Genomic DNA, 16,427 nt, shown 5'->3' with positions numbered 1-16,427 from the left:
CAGATTATATTTCATGATATTATTCCTAGCATTTATCTATATTTATCTATATTTCTGTATATTTTAATGTTTTTTTTAATAGTTTTTCATAATAGTTGTATTTTTTTTGGTCGTTTTCTCATAATGTATCTTCTTTATCTGTGTTTATTTACTTACATCATAAGCCAACTAGTCGTATGAATAACCTTCTTGGCCATACACCTGATTCTGATCCAGACTCTGGTGTGTTTTGGCTGACATTTAAATACTTCTCTGTTTCCACTTTCACTTGCTCTGCAGACTGGAGCTTGTGCGTCTGTCCTGCACGAGGGGGCGGTGGAGTGGCGCTACGTCATATCACCCGCCGCGCTCTGATTGGCTGCCGATTCTCACCCGACACAGCTGTGATTGTTTTGTGCAGTGGAAGCTCCTGTGCCTGCTATGAGCTGTGTGCTGTGGAATGGAGCAGAGCTGTTTGTTTTCTCCTCTAACGATGATGTGAACGAGATTTGAGTCTTTACGCACAGAACAAGACGTCTCCAGATCAAGGTAAACACCAGCTTTTTCAACTTATTGTAACAGAACACCGTTTCCATTCTGCAACACTGTGTCCTCTCTTTCTCTCCACTTGTGATCTAAATATATCCACTTCTTCTTCAGCCTTAAAGTGCCAAATGCCCAGATTAGAGGACCACTGTTGGAGCTGCTCCTGTGCATCAAGTGTTGAGACTAAACACTCATCCGGAGCTCACTGGTTAGCATCCAAAGCTGAAGAAATGATGTCCATAATCACCTCTGTGCTCAGCAACGCGTACGGGTCTCTGCACGATGTGCGCACGGCCAATCTGATCCGCAGGGGTCTCGTGCTCTTCACCGTGGGGGCTTTCCTGGCCCTGGTGCTCAACTTGCTGCAGATTCAGAGAAATGTCACCTTGTTTCCCGAGGAGGTGATGGCAACTTTGTTTTCGTCTGCCTGGTGGATCCCTCCGTGCTGCGGCACAGGGGCCGGTGAGTTAAACACACTGTTTGTTGGAGAAAAATGGAAGCTAGTTTGTTTAAAATATCTGTGCAGAGCAATTTGAGTTGGCTGCTTAGTTTCAGACAAAGAGGGGAAGTAGCCTTTTCTTTGTAAAGGCCGAAAATAATACTAGTAACATGAATTTATGGGTGCCAAAAGTCTGGAAATGTAACGTTTACGCACATGCCTCACCAAATTTACGCGTAAAATAGTGCCATTTTAAACAATTGTACATATTAAACTGTTCTCCTTTTATTTTCCCTTTTTATATCACTTTACTGTATGATCATGTGGTCATGAATCATCATTCGGCTTTGTTATTGTTGGCAATTATACAAGCCTTCCTGTCTAATGCTATACTAGTCTTCGTGGTCATCTTCTGCCAGTGGGTTGACTTTCTCGCACTCTGATTGGCCGCAGCTGCCGGATACTATACGACCTGCGCGCTGATTGGCTAGTGTCATAACGGGTGAGCTGAAAGGGGGCGGTACCTTTTAAGAATAGGAACCAGGAAGTGGGGGGGAGAAAGAAGTAAAAAAACATCCTCCTCCTCCTCCTCCATGTGCTGCAGGGCAGAAACACATGAAAGAGATGTGTGGCTTTTACAGATTGTTGACATTACTGAGTGCCAATAAATATCTCATATCATGTAGGGACTCGTTTTCATTGTGTAAACTTTCAGTGGCTCATAGGTCCTGATGTGAACCAGGAAAGGTTTTGTAGGCTACTTGAAATGTAAAGTATGCTCTCCCCAGCAATTAGAAAACTTGAATCTGTTGGGCAATAAGCATTAACTAGCAGTATTAGCCTTTATGTACAAAAGTTCAAATGAAAGAATAGCAGATTTGTACAATATTTAAGTTATTTTGTTGTTTTTAGAGGACGCTGTATCCATTTCTGAAATTTCAGGATCCAAAATGGCACATTTAATCAAAGTGGCCATATTTAAACTCCCAGTGTGGTTGATTTTGACGCTGGATCGATTTGTCGAACAACTGTACAAATAGGCTTCTTAATGCTGAAGAACACAACATATGCAAGTTGGCATCCGGAAGTTTTTACGTTCTGGGGACCCGTACTGTTCATTTCTAACATAAATATTTAGGGTATTTAACATTTCCAGGTTCACAGTGCTCCCAAATATACTTAAGCAAACTCTAAACTACATTTATTTCCAATTAAAGTTTTCATTTTAAAGGAATGCAAAACGATACCAGATCTTAGGTTATAAGTAATGAGCCTTATGTTGATGGTTAACATAATATCTATCTATAGTCGATTGCTAATTTTGGAAGTGCATGTTCAGCAAACAGAATAATCCCACCGCTCTGTGACAGGATTTTCCAGCTGGCGTTTTCCAGATTGTCTGCTTATCGTGTGTGACTGGTCTGTTTTCTCCTCTGCACAGCTGTGGTTGGTCTGCTGTATCCGTGCCTCGACAAACACCTGGGAGAGCCGCACAAGTTCAAGAGGGAGTGGGCCAGCGTCATGAGGTGCATCGCAGTGTTCGTGGGCATCAACCACGCCAGTGTTGTATCCTTTCAGAGCCTGTGGATTATTTTTTACAGATCTGTTATGTGAGGATATGCACTGTTCTATCTACAGTTTGGAACCAAAGGATGTCATGATTTACCTGATTTAAGAATTATTTAGGTTTATTAAAGCTGCAAACACTTTGGATGAGCCCTTGCACATCACACATTTTGATCCTCAAGGTCTTAAGATGTTACTGACTCAATGTTAAGTCTATCGGATGTAATCTGTAGAAAGAGTTTGTTCAAATGCGGCACGAGTTAGGGCGAAACATTGCATAGAAAATTCAAAATAGCCGACTTCCTGTTCGTTATACGATATGTCTCCAGGGGGCTTTTCTGTTCGTCTCACCATGCTACATACACATAGCACATTTCATAATTGTAGTGAAACCACAACGAGGGGTTTCATTTGAGCAGCTTTGAAGACTCTTTGGCCCACGCCCGAGAACGATACCTGAAAGGGCAGGATATGTCTCTTATGATATCTCTTTGATATTTGGCTAAATGAGCCATCAGAAAGCAGCAGCTGTTGAGCAAGAAGTCCCATCTTCCCCTTTTGCAAAAAGAAGGAATAAGCACTTCCAAAAAAAATAGGTGTAGGTGAAATAGGTGAAACCACAACGAGGGGTTTCATTTGAGCAGCTTTGAAGACTCTTTGGCCCACACCCGAGAACGAGTCACTTAAAATATCACATTTTTCAAAAGTTTGCACACAAAAAAGAAAGAATCTACTTTTGCAAGGCCTTTAAAAACACTATTTACTTTTAGCAAATATAATAATAACTTTCCGATATCAATAGGTCTTTCACTCCGTCAGTGCTCCGGTCCGGAAACTGGCAGGATCCCTAACTTAGCCTCTACAAATATTTGAGTTAGATCTAATCCTGTGTTTGCGTTACACTGTTTGGTTTTGTCCTTAACTTCCCGACACCACAGAAGCTCGACTTCGACAACAACGTGCAGCTCTCCCTCACGCTGGCGGCTCTATCTCTGGGTCTCTGGTGGACGTTCGATCGGTCCAGGAGCGGCTTCGGTTTGGGCATCACCACCGCCGTCCTCGCTACCGTGTTCACGCAGCTGCTCGTCTACAACGGAGTCTACCAGTGAGTTCAGTGCACAAAGAGGGAAAGTCAATTCAAAGTGCTTTACAAAAAGGAAAGACATTAAGAAACATATTATAAAATGGCACTTAAAAACACTCATTTAAAAGATAATCAAACAGACGGTGCAGAGTGAGATACACACATCTGAAATGTTTAGCTCTGACTCAATCATTGCTCACTTTTTAGCAGAAACAGTTTTCTTTGACCTCACTTTCTTTCTACTTTCTTTTTTAACGTATTTAGTTCTTTCAAGTGTTTCATGCTAAACGAACCCCCCTTTTTGAAAATGTTAATCTGCAACCCAATATTCCGAAAATTCAACGGATCCTGGCCATATTTCTGTAGCATATCATAACATGTTACTTGTTACTTCAATATATATCAAATTAATTTCTTCCCAGACGTCCATGTGGCTTGCTAGTTTTGGACCCCATCTGTACCCCCAATGCACGTAGGGGACTTTAACCCCAATGCACGTACAGAATGTCATTGAGCAGTCAAATACATACTGTAGATGCAACCGTGCACATTTCAACCAGACTGACAAAAAGCAGATCAAGTATATCCCCCCACCCCCAAGAAAAAAAAACTAAAAAACAGAGCAAATGAGATAAGTATACACATTCTCATAATAGACACAAAAATATGAAAACATAGAAAGCAAACGACAGACAAGTGTTCCCTTTTGAGGAAACAAATGCCAGAGGATTAAGGAGCAGTGCTCTGTCATCCCTAACTCCTGGTTTCATGTTGCTCTCACACCACAAACCACGTAGGTTTAGTTTTAATTACACAGCTTGTGAGACTGAGAAGAGTCTTGTCCCACCTGTAGGAATCCATCAAACAGACGGGATGGGTGAAGGTTTATTTTGGGAAGTTTCTCCTGAAGCCAAATGAACAAACCCTCCTGAGTTCATCAAAAACACACAGCTGAGCAAAGAGACTTCTGTTCACGATAACACGCTCAAACCGCAGCTGACTTTACGAGATAGAAACTGAATGATGAATATAGTTTCTAGCATGATGGGTTTTCCCACTCATAGGTGTCCTTCGAGGTGCCTTTCTTATCAATGGGAGTTATTTTAACAGCTGCTGAACAAAACATCTCTACTTCATGGATATTAATTGTACATTTTTGGGGCTTTTCCTCTCTTTTAGATACACGTCTCCGGACTTCCTGTATGTGCGCTCCTGGCTCCCGTGCATATTCTTCTCAGGCGGAGTCACCGTGGGGAACATCGGACGCCAGCTCGCCATGGTAAGTCTAATTTAAAAGCATCAAAGATACACATTAAAGTTTTATCTTGCCCGCTTATTTCCACTTAAAGATATCAAGTGCAGTCCTTATGTTCATCTCAGGTCTTTAAAATATCATCTAAGGGCAACATATGGTATTTTAATTAAATTATGATGAGGAGAAATTCAGAAAACTGAAAAGAATCTCAGATTTTCAGAAAAAAAACGGATTATTTTTCGCTAAATCCTCACTTTTGGAGCCCTGATCCTCCTCCGTACAACTCAGACGGAGATTGTTAAGTCATGGAGAAAGTCAAAGCATTATTCTGGAGATAATGGAGGACAGTCGGACTGTCACTTTGGGCGAGCTAGTCCTTTAAAACAGCGACCAAACCAGTTCCACTTCTGCGGTTTTCAAGGGAAGTTTTCCAATTATGCAAAACTGTTGACCTGGATGTTTTTCATATTTTGCAAAGAGTACACTTGAAGGTTAAACACCTCATGTTTGGCGTGTCACATCTGCACACAACATGCCGTCAACCCGCTTCAGATTTGCATTAGAGAGCTCCTCTGCACGCGCTGCACCACGATAACACATTGAACCAGACAGTGGCCGTATTTCAACTCCCGGAGAGGTTGTTTTTAATCCATTTTGAAGTTTGAGAGGATCGATTTGAATGCCGTTTTCAAACAACTGTACAAATAGGCTTATTAAAGCTGATTAACACAACATGCAAGTTGGCATCCGGCAGTTTCTACGTGCTGGGGATCCATATTGTTCATTTCTAACATAAATCTTTAAGGTATTTAACATTTCTAGGTACTTTAGCAAACTGTAAACTACTTTGATTTCCAATTAGTTTTCATTTTAAAGGACGATACCAGATCCTAGATTACAAGTAACGAGCCTTATGTTGATGGTAAGCATAATATATGTAAAAAAACAAGCACGTTTAAGACAATACTTTGATAGTTTTAAGTGTTTGCGGGTTGCTAATTATAGAAATGCATGTTGAGCAAACAGAATAATCCCACAGCTCCACAAAGCATGCCGTCAACCAGCTTCAGATTTGCATTAGAGAACTCCTCTGCACGCTTTATGTGCATCTACTAAGCTGCGCCACGATAACATTGTCAAAAAAGTAGTGCCTTGGACGCCCCCTCCCCCCTCCCCCCTCCCTCTCACCATTATCCCGTCAAGTCAGCTCTGATGTCTCCATTAAGCTCGTGCCCAGAAGTAAAGTACGAATAATTGCATAGAAAATTAAACTTCCTGTTGGATATACGATATGTCTTATACATACCAAATGTCATCATTGTAGGTGAAACCACAACGAGGGGCTCAATTTTAGCAACTTTGAAGACCCTCACCCGAGAACGAGACACTTCAAATATCACATTTTACAAAAGTTTGCACACAAAAAATATATAAATCTACTTCCGCAGCACGTCAGGGCCCTTTAAAAACACTTCTCTCATAAGCATCCCATCAAGTCAGCTCTGATGTCTCCATTAAGCTCGTGCCCAGAAGCCTCACCTCGTTCTGTCTGTAAAGTCCCGTCAGCGCTCAGTTTGACTCGAGTGGCAGCGTGAAAGCAGATTAAAGCTGTTTGTGTGTCACAGTGTTGGCAGTCAGGACTCGGCTGACCACAGGGTCATTTGCTCCTCGTTGTTTTTGTTTGTGATCGGGCCGGAGGAATGTTGGCACAAGGCGGCACTCATGGGTTTCTCTCTCTTTTTGTTCCAGAGGGGCATTTTAGGAAGAACACGAGACTTTGGGGGCTTTTTCTTACAGATCTTTTTTGCAGCATGAGTTTGTTCAGATGTGGCACGAGTAAGTGCGAAACATTGCATAGAAAATTCAAAATAGCCGACTTCCTGTTCGTTATTCGATATGTCTCCAAGAGGCTTTTCTGTTCGTCTCACCATGCTACATACACATAGCACATTTCATAACTGTAGGTGAAACCACAACGAGGGGCTTCATTTGAGCAGCTTTGGAGCCTTTGGCCCTCACTCGAGAACGATACCTGAAAGGGCAGGATATGTCTCTTATGATATCTCTTTGATATTTGACTAAATGAGCCATCAGAAAGCAGAACGTGTTGAGCAAGAAGTCCCATCTTCCCCTTTTGCAAAAAGAAGGAATAAGCACTTCCAAAAAAAGGAGGAACTGAGAGCTAAATATTCCTGTGCTGACATTTAAAATATATTTTTAAAAGCAGCAACTGGTCCTTATTTGCTTAAAAGCTACTGGTTGTTGAGAGAGGGTGCAGCTCTTCACAGGAAAGTGAAACTACTCAGATTCATTTCTTGGAAACGAGTCACCTGAGGTCGTGAACACATCAACAGTTTGAGTTATGACATCGCTCTCCAAAGCACTTCAGCACCATGAATCTGACTCTGAAGCAGCTCACATTGAAGCGCTTCATTCCAGCTCTTTAACTTCTGCATTACTTTGATTTGGTGAATATGTGTTGCTGCAATCTTCTACTTAGATCCTTCAATGTTTCACTTTTAAAAGTACCTAAAGTTGCCTGACAAGAAAACTGGAGAGGCTGCTTTCTGAGACCTATCTTTTTGATTTGGCCTCGTGTTTAGATGTATCACTGTTCATGTTGTATTTTCAGAATGCCTTTACTAGTCCCACAGAGGGGACATGTACGTTGTTACAGCAGAGAGCCAAAGACAGCTTAATGTTTTTACATATTTGAATTATGTTCCTAATTTATTGTGATTTTTTTTTGTCATACTCTTTGGGCAGCGTCAAGCATGTATAAATAAAGTGTATTATTGACACTCTTCTGCCTCCCCTCAGGGCGGCGTGGAGAAACCCCACATGGACTGAACGCAGCACAAAGAAGAGGAAGAAGGACAGGCGAATTAAAGATGGACACGTTATGTGAAGAAGGAGAGAACAGGAGGAAAAAGACTCTGATTAGACTTCATCCTTCGTCCTCATGACAAAGTGCCATGCACCTCCTTGTGGCCAAACCTCCATCAGCATCGAGACAGGAGGACGGTGTTTTGCCTTTTCTTTGATTTTGAAGTGATTGATTTCCCTGCTGGAAGCATCTTCCTGAGTGGAGGTGTTGATGCACCCTGGACTTGGTGGAAAAGACTATTTTTGTTGTTATTTTTAATATATATAATCATAAAAAGGGAATTGTACGAGTGGGCGAAACAGATGTCCTCACTCTCTCTCAGTGAAATGTATTCTCAGTTGAAGCGCAGGGAGATGTGTGTTCCCAGTTTAACCAAATTAAGTATTTATTTTTGAATGACCCCAAACCAAATATGGAAGTATTCCTTTAAAGTGACGATGGTGGCTGGAATCGAGAGACAGGAAGTATGTAGAGGAGTGCCAATTAGTCTTTACAGGCTGTGATTCACCTGCGTAAATTCAATATGCTACGAGTCAAAAAGCTCACAATTCAAGTTCCTCAGAGAAGTTGCATTGACCCTTGAGTGGTATACCTACACCATACAATTATTATAAAACGGTGGAGGATGATGAGGGCCGCGTGTGACATTTTCGGGGAGATCTGACCAAAAGAGATTTGTTTTGTTTTGTCGAAATTTTAAGAAAAAAAAGTCGGAATTTCGAGAAGAAAAGTTGGAAGTCTAAGAAAACATTTCGGAATTCTAAGAAATTCGGAATTCTGAGAAAAAAAGTCGGAAATCTAAGAAAGTCGGAATTTTAAGAAAACATTTCGGAATTCTAAGAAATTCGGAATTCTAAGAAAAAAAGTTGGAAATCTAAGAAAGTCGGAATTCTACGAAAACATTTCGGAATTCTGAGAAAAAAAGTTGGAAATCTAAGAAAAAGTCGGAATTCTAAGAAAAAAATTAACAGAATCCTGAAAAGAATATCAGATTTTCAGAAAAAAATATTTTTCCCCTGCATAATCCTCACGTTTGGGGCCCTAATCCTCCTCCATATAAAACCGTTTTTAGTTATTAAGTTACGGACAGAGTCAGAGCATTATTCTGGAGATAATGTACCAGGAGGAAAGTACTTTTGCCACGGGTAAACCGGTTTAAACCGCTCTCCGGTGATTTTAGTTTTGGGAACATACGGCGATGAAGAAGACATTAAGATTTGCAGTCTGTGATTGCCTGTGTATTATAGAACGTAGTGCTTTTGTCACTATAACCATTTTAGTTTCATCATTTGTACAAACACGACATTATTGCTAATGTAAAATGGCTTTCCTTGTGAGACAGGTATTACTGCCACACTAGACCTACAGTATGTTAGTTAGCAAGGATTAAGTGCAATCAGAGTATTCATGAGCCCATTTATTTATTATTTCTGACAAGTATATGCAGTGTGGATACCTAAAACAATAACATCTGTTTGAGAGGTTAGTGTCAGACTATGCCTTCAGAGTCAAAACCAATGACTCTCACAAGAGAGGAAACAATATATTGTGTCAAAACAATTCTCATCATAGAAGGAAACCATATTTTTTTAAACATTTTGTGGCGGATCACTTCGATCTGCTCACATTCAGGTGTGTTATTCTGGAGAGGAAGCTTTATTTTTGGAGGTGGTGAAGCACCTTTTTGGATGTTTTAAGCGTTTGTGTGTCTGATATTTCAGCGGTGTATCATTTTTTGCTACCATGGATTTAAGTGAAAAATAAAAACACCTCATAAGGAGATCTGCTGTTTAGTCATTCTTCAATTAAAGAGGACATATCCTTCGAATTGTAAGTGTCTCTACTGTGACATGTCTCCGTGCTTTAATTTTCAAAAAGCTCTTTATTTTTCTCATACTGCCTGTGCTGTTTTCACCCTCTGTCTGAAACCAGAGCCCAGTCTGCTCTGGACGGCTCTGTTGTGATTGGTCAAACACTAACAGATATCCCGCCCCTTAACCTATCATGTACAATGTGTTGGGGCAGTAGCCAATAGGAGCGCGGGTGTTCCATAGGGACGTCATTATGTTATGTTTACATGCACAACAACACCCTACAGGAAAAAGCTGAATATGGCCTCTTTAATACTAGATTACATCACGATACAGACCTTTTATTTTTACCCTAATTACACGTCTCCGCAGCGTCAGGAACACAATGGCTTTGGGTTTGTTTTTTTCGTCTGGGGGTCCGTTGCACCGGGGGTCTCTGGGCTGTTTGTTGTGTCTGCTGTCAGGCCCAAATTGAATAGATGAGGACACTCTTTTGTCCGTGGCCTCTGTCAGTCTCCGGAGCCATTATAATGTCTTCGGCTGCATCTTCTCCCCCCTCCCCGAATAAAACCCACCCCCTGTGTGTCACTAGCTCTCCCCCTCCCCTCCGAAAACACGCCTTTCTGGAGGGCAGACTTCTATATATACCTAGCGGGGGACTGACAGTTAACCTTTTGCTCTGGGGAGGGACATTTCTGGGAGTGGGGCCAATATCTGTGGGCTATTCTGAATGGAAACCCCTCGTTCTGGAAGCCCCTCTCTCTATTTATCTCTCTCTCTGACAGGCCAACGATCCGGCGCCACACGCCACTTCTTCTTCCTCTTCTTCCTCTTTCACTCCCCCTCGTCCTCTTCTCAGGCACAATAATTGGCCGGGCTTCAGCCTCCTTTCATTTCCAGCCACGGCAAACTGAAAGACTCCATTAGAGCGCCTCCTTATTGCCAAAATAACCCCCCCCTCCTCGTACACCCCCCCTCTCTACGTCCTTCCTCCAAGGCCAGGAGACAGACCCATCTGATGTATTGATCTGAACATCAGTTCCATCTCCTCGCAGTTACATTGTGTTTCCATTTTGTCTCTGGAATAGCTGTTATTGAGCCTATTCATTTGTTGTCTGCCAGGAAACATATCAAAATGTGTCCTCTGCTAAAAGTCCTTATATCATGAAGCATTCAGGCAGTAGCCTAGACACCACGAGCACATACTACAGTTAAAAAGACAAATCAAATCTGAGCCAGCAGACAATGCTCAGTTTTAGTTGAATACATCCCCAATTTAACGCTAGTCAGATTTTTTTTTTAATGCAACTGTAAGGGAAGCCTGGTTATGGGAAATCGTGTATTTTGGTTTTCCCACTGGAGTTTGTTTTGATGTCACATCATGTCCAAAAAAGAAAGGGGGCTCTCTTACTGTAAGCTGTTGCCACACAAGTGCATTCATTATTGATTTAGCTGGGAATGACATGCTGTTCACACGCGAAGACACAATTTAGGGAGATTTTTAGCCTTTGCAGACCATTTACATGCACAGAAACGTAAAGAATACACTACAGGTAAATGGTCAAATGGACTGTACGCTTTATCCAGTCTTTAAGACCCCTCAAAGCACTTTACATTCTACATGTCGTTCACACAGAGCAGTGTACCTTACTCTAGGACCTAACACTCACACACCGTTGGCCATCGGGAGCAACTCAGGGTTCAGTATCTTGCCNAGAGACACGAGGAGAGCTGGAGCTCTGATGGCAAACACTGACGGTTTATTTGGAGTTACGGCCGGAGAATTGACGAGACAGGTGGTGTGTCACGAGTTGACACAGCGGTTGCCAAACCAATTCTGAAGAACTCTTTCTGCAGCTCGAGGTTTTAACTAGTTCAGAGTGTAATAATCAACATTCTTCATCAGCCAGGCTAAACATTATGGACCCTGAATCTAAGACTCTCGTCCATAGGAAAGAATGTGTGCCAGGGAACCTTCGTCCCTGATCAGTAAACTACCTCATGGCGGTTAGTTTTCTCTCATAGACTGGCAGCAACAATGTGCCCAAGCTGCCCCTCCTTAAGAGAGATAGCAGCAATACCCAAGGCTGTAGACCTATGCCACGGGAAAGGAGACAGTGAGAAGAGAAAATGATTAACTGTGTCGAAGGTTGAATACCTAACCAAATGATTCCCTAACAGTAAGGGAATATAGTTACCTTTTTCATGATTACATAATCCAATTACTTGCAGTCTGTAACTCCCCAAGCCTGAGACCCCCACTCTTTTCCACACTCTATGTATTTTTCTCCTTCTCTCTCTCTTTCTGGCTATCTTGTCCTGTCTTGTTGTCAATCTCTCACTCACACAGTCACCATGTCACTATCTCTGCCTCACACACCGTCACCAGCAGCACCGACTCATTCTGTCACTCTCTTGTCACTGCACACTATCTCACTCACCCTCATGCTCGAGAAACTGGAACTCATNTAAATGTACTTATTTTCTTTCCACCACTGCTGAAATGAAAGGTGGCACAGCGGATTAGAATAGAAAGTACGGATCAAGAAAGGTGTTACAGAACCTACAGGTCCCATCAAATAAAAAGCAGACCACATTTAATTTCCTTTTTTGTTTAAAGTTGTGCAACACCTTCATCACCTTCATCCTCTGCAAACTCAGAGTGTGTAAACTCAGAGTGTGTAAGTGTTTAAAACCTCACAGTAAATGACTTTTTATAAACGTGTGTGTTCTCCTCACCTCGGGGTCTCTTCAGTTTCTGGGTGAAGACGCCATTCCCCCTCTTCCTCCTCTCTTTGCCTGTCACACACATTTAAAAGTCTCAGAGTTGCATGCATGCAGGTGGAAGTTAAAAACAAGAGCATTGAGGAGAGGTAAGTGCAGCAGGTAGAGCTCAGTGAGGAGTGATGGCTTTTGTTGCCACCAGATGACAGTGTTTATCCTCTTACTCTGTCTGGACATTAACACCATGACCTCCATGGACCCCTAGTGGAGGCACGGGAAACAGGAGAGGTCTTGCAAAAGGTTTTATTCATCAATTTATTCCATACAAAATTACATGTATGAACTCAGGAGAATTCGGACAACACATGAATACATGTTGAATACAAAAGAGAGAGAACTTCACACCAGATTTCTCCTTAAATGCACCAGAACATAAAAATTCAGATTTCCAAAAGATGATTTATTAAACATTGGCAGGCAGGGAGATTATTCCTGGAATATGTATCCGGCGCTGCAGCGAGTCAAATGCATGATAGAAAAGGTCAATGAAATGGATCGAGTGGAGGAAATCATTGCACTCTCTTCTTTCTCGGCCCAAAAAATATAAAAGGTCTTCCGCCGCATTAATGTGCTGCCCTGCGAGATGTATAATGAAAGATTATGTGTGTGTGGGAGTGTGTGTTTAGGGTCTACTGAGTCTTCATTACACCAGAGCTGAGGTCCACTCCTGTCCTCTAACCTCGATCAGTGCCTCTCCCACTGTAGGCCAGGAATAATGAATTATTATGCCATGGGGGGGGAGAACATTGGACTCCATTTTAGCTCAAATTACTACTGTGATCATTCAAATGGCAGGCTGCTCTGCACATGCTCCCATCGGAGGGTCTTATTATCCCCCCACTCTTCATTTAAGGAGAGGATTTCAGAACAATAAAACAGGTTGTCTTGCAGTAAATCAAAAGTAAAATCAGAGACACAGAATCATGTTGGAACAACGTCACAGTGGGATTTAGCCTTGTGTGCCATTCCTCTTCTCCTTCCTCCTCTTCCTCCTCCGCAGGACAACAACAGAATGACAGGCTAAACCTCATGTGATGGAAAATTATGCATGCCATCCAAACAAATCCTTCCCAGTGTAAATTAAAACACACTTGCTGCAGCTCAGCTCACATCTGACTCCCTAAACCGACCAGCGTAATGATAATAATAATAGCTAACGTGATACCCCGAGAGACAGGAAGTCAACATTTCTTTGCAAAAAAAGGTGCAGAGCAAGTTAATATCATAGCCTTTTCCTTAATACATTAAATAAATAAGGACATACGAGGGAGAGCTCTGATAGTGTGGATTCTACTGATTTACCTGCAGCTTTAAATATGATTTATATGACGAGTGTCCTCCAACAATGCAACACACTTCAAACAAAAGGAAATCGTGCAATAAAACAGTGCAAAGGACAAAATGGTGACAGAAGGCTGAAGGAATAAGAAAAACATCTGAATAAAAACGTAGTACAAGATGCCAGAATGTGAAAAATAAACACGTTTTTTAGAATAATCTGTACCCTTATAACTCACAGTTCAGACACCTGTTGTGCAGACAGATGTGCGCCATATTTAAAGAAGCAGAGCTGTTTTCATGCACACGCACACACATATAAGATAAATCACCTGCTCACATATTGTCAAAGAAAGCAGCCTTCATTTGCATAATCCCAGTCATGCTTGCAGCCCTGTTTAGGATGCACTAAAGGTCGATGTTTGTCATGTTTTAATTAGTCTTCATTAGCAGGCGCGGGAGACATTTTCTGGGAAGCAACAGGCATCTCTGAGCTGCTGAGAGACGCGCAAAGTTGGCAGGCTAAATCCATCCGGGAAAGTTATTGCGCCTAAAATGGCCTTTGGCAGCTCAGCCCCCCTGATAAGTGACAAATTCACAGCATATCTGAAGCTGGGGAGGGGGGGTAAAAACAACTCAGGTGCACCCAGGGGTGAAAGGGACCCGGTGGCACATGGTGCTTTCATGGGAGTCCGGTGCTATTTCGGTTGCTCTTTTATCCGATACCACACAGGGAGTCTGACCTCCGGAGCGCGGACATTACAGGAATTGTTTCTCACTTTTAGAATGAACTCTGGAAACGGGAATACACGGAAGGGGGTTAAAGTTGCACGTGTGTTTCTTTCTTTCTTTTTCTATAGATTAGATCCAACTTTATTGTCAATGCACAGAAAGAAATGCAGCTTGCATCTAACAAGAAGGTGCAAAGAGTAGTATGAGGTTTTCACACAGATTTATTAAACAAGTAACTTAACGCTTGGATCATTACCCACTTTATGAGAATTGAACATAGATATAATTTGGGGAAATGTTCTTAGTGTCTGCATTCATCTTTAGGATTGCACGTCACATGTTTCAAATCAGAAAAACCAGAGAGTATTTCCCCAACCTGCTCTCAGACACAGTTTCTCCAGCAAGTGCTTTCCACCTGTCTGTCTCACACTTGTTCCTCCTGCTCGTAAACAGGACTTTGACACAGGTGCACGAGGCATTTGGACCATCCAAAGCCCGTGAAGCATGCTGGGAGGAACCGAATACTTTAGATGGGGAGCTGCAGGTCACTAACAGTACATTAGATTATCGTATTCTTTCTTTCACTCTGCATTCCGTCCTGCTGCATATGGAGAATGTAAACCCAGAGACCTGATCCCGAAATAGACCTGAGGGCCTCAGAGGGAAAAAAGGCAGCTACCTGATGCACATCCGGGGACTTTAGCAACATTTGGGAAGAAACTCTTACTACATTCTAACTTTTACGCATCAGTGGTGCTTAGACCAATTTTACTGGGGGGTTAATTTATGAGGGTGATATTTAAAAAAGGGACAAAGACAACATTTTAACACTATTAGTTCAGTACAAAGTCATAGCCAACAAAATAAAGTAACATAAAATACTCAGTGACTTTGTTTTGCTGCAACACTCTCATATTTATTTGTACAGAATTTCTGAAGGGACTTGGTCACGATTGTATTAAATTACATTATTGAAAAAAAAGAAAAAATTTTGCCCAGGTTTAAAGCACAGTCTTTGGTGCAGAGGTGGAAGAAGTACTCCATTTTGTATAGTAACAGTCCTGCATACTAAAATGTTACTTAAGTACTAGAGTGTTGGCATTAAAAAATACTCAAAGTACCAAAAGTAAGTACTTGTTATGCAGAATAATATATATTAAAGTACTGGATTATTGGTGAAAGTGGAGCTAATTTAAATTACTTTATAAACTGCTTCTGGATATCTTTACTTTATATTTTAATTTACTAGTGGATTCATATTTTGCATTAGCTAATGATCTGAATCTGTAAAAGCTTTTAGGTAATTGTAGTAGGCCTAGAGTAAAAAGTATAATACTGGCTTCAACATAGTAAAGTAGAAGTTTAAGGTGGCATACAATGAAAATACTCAGTTAAAGTATACCTCAAATTTAAAGTAGTCTACTTTAAACCATGCGTTTTTATGAGCCTTCATTTCTCTTTTTGCACACTTCATTTGGGTTTGAGTCAGAAGTAGTTTTTACAATTCTAAATGAATAATAGAAACATATTTTCTGTGTTAGTTTTGCTGTTGTAACTTGTATGTCTCCTGGTTGTTATTCAGAGCTGGAAGGTGTGTTTCTCTCCGATTTAAAATTCCGTATTTTGTCAATAAATGATTCAGAAAGCCTGATCTCCTGCTCCAGCCTCTCAGTGTCCTAATCAGCCTGTTTAGGATTTACACACTAATCATAGCTCTAAAAAAATAACTATATTTTCCACTCGGGCAAAATCTATTTTAAATGAACTCGGCACAGTTTGTATTAGGTCACAACTTAATAGACCTGCAGAAACTTCACCTCACTTTTTATCAGCAACTAAAAACAGTGCTCACCTTGATGTTAATTCGTGCAGGAGTTTCACTTCTTTTACGGAATTATTAAGAAATCAAAGACTCCACGTGCACGTCTTCCTCATATTTGTGAGCAGTCTTCTGAAGGGAGCTCAGCTGCATTCAATTAGCCTTCATCCAATTTAGCTGAGGCCTTAATTGCGCTCAGGGTGGCGCACATGTTGTTGTGCAGAAATACGCGCCGCTCCTTAAGAAC

The 16,427-nt window shown here is 41.5% G+C and overlaps 1 protein-coding gene across 2 annotated transcripts; it reads left to right on the top strand.

Annotated features, from left to right (window-relative positions):
• The first annotated feature begins 370 nt into the window (after window positions 1–370).
• Window positions 371–9,538, top strand: insig1 (insulin induced gene 1). 2 transcript variants are annotated; one of them, XR_799031.1, is made up of 7 exons: window positions 371–528; window positions 640–987; window positions 2,406–2,530; window positions 3,469–3,635; window positions 4,794–4,893; window positions 7,690–8,493; window positions 8,532–9,538. XR_799031.1 is itself a non-coding variant. In XM_010778146.1 (6 exons), the coding sequence occupies exons 2-6, from the start codon at window positions 654–656 to the stop codon at window positions 7,717–7,719; spliced, it is 756 nt and encodes a 251-aa protein (XP_010776448.1). In that variant the 5' UTR covers window positions 371–528; window positions 640–653; the 3' UTR covers window positions 7,720–8,735. The 2 variants fall into 2 exon arrangements, 1 of the variants encoding a protein (XP_010776448.1); XM_010778146.1 differs by having other exon boundaries at window positions 7,690–8,735.
• Window positions 9,539–16,427: the final 6,889 nt, after the last annotated feature.

This window comes from Notothenia coriiceps, unplaced genomic scaffold, assembly GCF_000735185.1.
Source record: "Notothenia coriiceps isolate Sejong01 unplaced genomic scaffold, NC01 NC01_scaffold00018999, whole genome shotgun sequence".
In the NCBI taxonomy this organism is placed as follows: Eukaryota; Metazoa; Chordata; class Actinopteri; order Perciformes; family Nototheniidae; genus Notothenia; species Notothenia coriiceps.
This window is presented reverse-complemented; position numbering and strand designations above follow the sequence as displayed.